Source organism: Lygodium microphyllum, chromosome 20 (genome assembly GCF_053477565.2).
Source record: "Lygodium microphyllum isolate KBCC chromosome 20, Lygodium_microphyllum_v1.1.10, whole genome shotgun sequence".
NCBI lineage: Eukaryota > Viridiplantae > Streptophyta > Polypodiopsida > Schizaeales > Lygodiaceae > Lygodium > Lygodium microphyllum.
Window position 1 is genome coordinate 19,512,334 of NC_141154.1, and position 4,989 is coordinate 19,517,322.

General features: G+C 38.4%; 1 protein-coding gene across 1 annotated transcript; it reads left to right on the plus strand.

Annotated features, from left to right (window-relative positions):
- Nucleotides 1-2,654: 2,654 nt before the first annotated feature.
- LOC148018719 (uncharacterized) lies at nucleotides 2,655-3,434 on the plus strand. The gene is made up of 2 exons (XM_087701232.1): nucleotides 2,655-2,928; nucleotides 3,178-3,434. Exons 1-2 carry the CDS (start codon nucleotides 2,820-2,822, stop codon nucleotides 3,432-3,434), a joined length of 366 nt encoding a protein of 121 aa, XP_087557358.1. The 5' UTR covers nucleotides 2,655-2,819.
- The last annotated feature ends 1,555 nt before the right edge of the window (nucleotides 3,435-4,989 follow it).

Below are 4,989 nucleotides of genomic sequence, written 5' to 3' on the forward strand. Positions count from 1 at the left end.
TGATTAAAGTTGAAGTAGTTGGGGTAAAAACGAAGAGACCCCCATGATTTTTATTTTGTAGGTAGGTGGATAAATGTTTGGCTAATGAATGGTAAAGAAGTTAGAAAATTGGGCAATTTTTATGTGAAAACCCTAATTTCAAGCTCTTTTTGGGTGAATTGTAGGCCAAAATAAGTAATCTTTTGTATATATGGGCTTTTTTTTTTGTTCTCAAGCCTAAAAAACTAGCTCGATAATCAAGAAAACCTCAAAAATAGCCTTTTGTGCTACAATTAGCCCTAATTTTTACCTTGGTAGTAGTCCTTCATGGTCCATGTCTCACCCTTTCCCCTTCCACATTGTATCCAAGCTTCCCAATTAGCATAAGATTTTTCCAACATATTGTGTAAGAGGTGTGTGTTCAATGAGGGTGCAAACTCTCATGCATGTACAACTAAGTGTGTTGAGGATAGACGCAATGGGCCTCATCCCATATGTGGTGCAAGAAAATGGTATAATTCAATGCATTAAGCTAGATCCTCGTTTCCCATTTGTGGAAAAGCTAGGGCTTGGAAAACTTATCTCTTCTTCCTATTGCTTACCTCTTTTTCACACCAAATGCTTCTTAGTCTACATAATTTATTTCACCTCCATAGACAGTGTTATAGACATTCTGGATATCAAAGTAAATAGAACTGGTGCTACTTAACTCAAAGTTAGTTATCATTATCATTTGGCTCTCCCAAGCAATTGTTTATGTCTTCACATCACTTTTAAGATATGATTGTATAGTCTCTATGGTTCCTTTTGCTTCAATCCCTATAATATAAGTATGAATGGTAGATAAAATGACTTTTTATAGCACTTTTCATGAAACATCAACAAAGAAACTAGAAAGGGAGAAATGGGAAGAGGATAATAAATCAAGCATGTGCAGAGTACCACACTTTTCGGTTATTAAATTTGTGATATTTTATGGCCTTTTCAAGTAACACCCTCTTACATATCTAAGGGCACATCATGGTTATGATATGTATATAATGCTCTTGCATAATTCCTTAACTAGTTACTCATACCTTTATTCTCTTGGTTCCAATGTAAAAATTAAGGGCAAATTTTAACCTAAAGGCTATTTTTCGAAGGTTTTGTTGGCCATTTGGCTAAATTTTTGAACATGAAAACTCAAGAAATAGCCCATATATCTAAAATTTTATAGTTTTGTGCTAGAAATTCATCCAAACATAGGTGAAAAATCATGCATTCTCATAATGTTTGCCCCATTTTCTAAACTCCACCTTTGATCAACCAAACACTCACCCACCTATTTACAAACTGAAAATCATAATGTATCTTATTTTTTAACCTACCTAAAACTCCTTACTTACCCACTCTAGTATATCAAAGAAAAAAACATACATTAACAAGAAAACACAATTCACAACTAGAAGATTTGTTATTCACCAACTACCATCTCAACTAGTGGTTGTGTCACTTTTTGAGACCTATGCAAGAACTCTCACTTGCATAGCATGTCACCAAATTCACATATTCTTACCATCTAATTTGTGATTCCCTCTCCCTCTTCATCAATAATATTTATTATCCCTTCACTATTACTTGATCATATAGTCAGCATGGATAGGATATGAAAGTATTAGATGTTATCTAGAAGGTTAAACCTCAACTTGGATAGTGAAGTATGGGACATTACGTAGGAGGTTAAACCCTAGCACATGTAATGAAGTATTAGGCATTACCTAGGAGGATAAACCCAAGTCTTTAGTATTAGACCCACCTTCCTATCCAATGGCATAAGTCTTTTGAAAGAGAAGATCGGCAATACCACTAAAGAAGAAATTGCATAGAAGGATTTGATTGCAAGTATCATGACTCTAGAAAAACCTTGTACTTCATTATTTATCTAGTATACCCACATCATCGTATGAGGTGGCACCAACTTGAGTATACCCACATCATCGTTAAAAGTAGTGTTAACAATGAGTCCATCTATTTTGGCATCTTTCTAACAGTAAGACTCATGCTATCAACCAAGAAAAGCACATCTCTCAATCTATATGTCAATCATTACTATGTGAGAGAGGGTGACAATGACGATGAGAGGCCAAGGTAGTGAGTGTGAGAGTCGAGAGGATGATATATCGAGGGTGAGTGTGGGAGACTCTTCTCCACCTATTCCTTCTCTTCTCTTCGAGTTTCCTTGTCTAACCTACAAAGTCTCGCACCATGATCAAGGTTTAGTGCTAGGTGATACAGGAGATAGTGGAGGGGCTCGCGAGAAGTGTAGGCACAAATGTAGGAGCCCAATGAGAGTAGAGTATAATGGCCCTATCTATCCTGTTTGTGAAGAAAGCTGAATTAGTTTGCTATGCTAGGCTATGCATTCTGCCTTGGCTTGTTTAGTTTCGAGGGTGTTTGAAACACTAGATGGGACCACCCCCATGCCGCATTCCCCCTTACTAGTCTTTGAGGAGGGTGAATTAACCACAAGTGGAAGAGAATAGAATTCCCGCATCCCGACACAGTTAACATGATGATGAAGAAGGTGACGCTACAGGCTTATAGCTTTTGCTACACAAGGATCTCCACTGTCATATAAACAAAACATGGAAATGCGTACGCGAGGCTACAAACACGAGGAGGGCGGAGGATCCAGGCGGCACACGGATCGATACTCGAGTAGAGCGCAGGTAGACGCCGTTCGAGAGGCATGCGGGTACTATATTATATGCACCTGAGCTGTGAAGTTATCGTTGTACCTGCGGTGTTTGGCGATCTTTGCATAGCCGACTTGTGGAAGCAAGAAACCTCGGCGAGCCATCATGTCGACCATTACTCTCATCCCTACCATTACCCTCGCGATGATCCTGCTACATGTTGTGGCTGGCGGGCGTAGTACAGCCGAATCGAAGCTTTTCAGGGACGCCAAAGGTCTCTCTCTCTCTCTCTCTCTCTCTCTCTCTCTCTCTCTCTCTCGATTTTGCGCTCGCCTGTCTGTACTCTTTATCAGTAGTGTTGGTGTCACCGAAAGCATATGTTATTACACTCATCGTTCAATTTGCTGTCTTCTGTTAATCGCGTTATGGCACTGTAATAGGCTGCATGCTTGGGCAAATAATCGTGACTCATCTAGCACTTATTAAGTCTGCGCTTCCATTCCCTTCTTGTGTGTTGTTACAGCGGCCGACGTGGTGGATGAGATGCAGATTAAGCAGCTGGAGGTGACGGCGGACAAGGTGCACTGCCAATGCCCTTTGTTCAAGGACTCTTGCGAAAAGGCTCCTGCTGCGGTGCATGATGGCGTCTCAGCAGCAGCTAGTGATCCAGATCAACTAACGAAGCTACCTGCCACTCATCCATACTGCCGGTGCCCTTTGGTCAAAAAGTATTGCAACAATGTCGGCCCAGCCAGCGCTCCTGCTCCGGCCATGGTGTAAAATCTGTCAGTCTTAGATTGTTTGTTTGTTCGGTTTGGCAACGAGCTTGCAGTTGCCGTACGGAAGAGTGCCACTCGATCTGGTTGTATTGAACATCCTTCATTTCAACTGGTTTTTGTTTCATGCTTTGTGATAATGGATATTCCGCCCGCTTCTCCAAGTGATATTCTGTCGGAGTGCTAGTACTTAACCGATTGAGAGTATCACTTGAACGTACCGAACGCCTTCCATCGTGTCTTGGTCTTCCTCCTAAACCCTAATGGTGTGAATGTCAACGTAATTCTCCAAGTCATGGACGTGGTTTCGTGAAAGAGTACGAAGAGCATTTTATTTTGGCTTAGAGTCCACTTTCTTATGTATTAACGTTTCTCAAACGAAGCAATAATATATTAGGACCAAGTAAATTTCTGAGCTTTCAAAATCTTATAGAAGAACCACTGCATTCGATTCGCTACTATACTATGCTTTTGAAAATATATTCTATATTGAATTTCAAGCTTTTGTTATCGAGACTAGAAACATTGCGTTAAGAAAGCCAAGCACCCACTCCAAAAATCCATCTGAAATTGTATTAAAGGTTTGGATATAAATTTAAACGAGAATTGGTCTTACGAAGGATTAAGCTGTTGCGGGACCAGACCATGGTTGTTGATCCCAAGATCATTCATCAATGTAGAATATTAGTGCAATTGGAAGTTAGATCTTGGCATAACACTTTGTGCAACATATTAGACAATTAATTTAGTATGCCTCACTAGTGTTAAATTATTTGTTAAGAAAATTATATATCCATAGAGTGGATTTATATGCTTCACACACTTTAGACCATTGTTCAACTTTCGTAATCTCTCAATCTGTTTCTATTGTGTTGATATTTGGCTTTCCTCAAAGTTTGAGGCTCTATTGGCTCACATAGGCATGATTCATGGTAGCTTATTATCTATCAAATGTGTTCCTTTAAGCATGTTTGAAATTTTTGTATTCGTTAATGTTTCTCTTATAGAGATATTATTGCAAACTAATTATCTTAAGGCAACATTATAATTAAGATACATTTAGATTTTATTATGGCATGACATTGATTCGAATCTTAAAGTAGAAGAGAAAAAAGTTAACGTCCACATTGGGATGCATAGCTCATAATTAAGACTTTTGATATTTTTCCACTCAAATATATCTCCAGACTAGTAGAATGCTATCTTCTTCTCTAAGGTTTCACCACTAAGAAAAACTTCTAGATCATAAGATAAAACCTTGATATACATCTGAGTTAAAATTATTTGAATATTAGAATAAGAATTTGAAAAAGTTGTACCTTGGAGAGGCACACAACTTGGAGTAAATAAACTTCAAGGAGGATATGCAAAAATTTAAGTAGCCATGATGATTTCGAAGGATTCATTTTATCATTGGTGTATATATATGATATTTTGAGGTGTTATCTATCTTTTTGATTATGGTCAATAGAGATTATTCATGTGTCAATGTGCATATTGATCCATAGAATCCATTTGTGCTAGGATATCATCCCAAGTGTGTATGTTCTTGGGTATAT

What these genes read in the sequence shown, in the direction of transcription:
- LOC148018719 (XM_087701232.1), top strand. Translation starts at nt 2,820, where the DNA reads ATGTCGACCATTACTCTCATCCCTACCATTACCCTCGCGATGATCCTG. An exon ending in GCTTTTCAGGGACGCCAAAG is followed by an intron (nt 2,929 to 3,177) that starts GTCTCTCTCTCT and finishes GTGTTGTTACAG; the next exon opens with CGGCCGACGTGGTGGATGAG.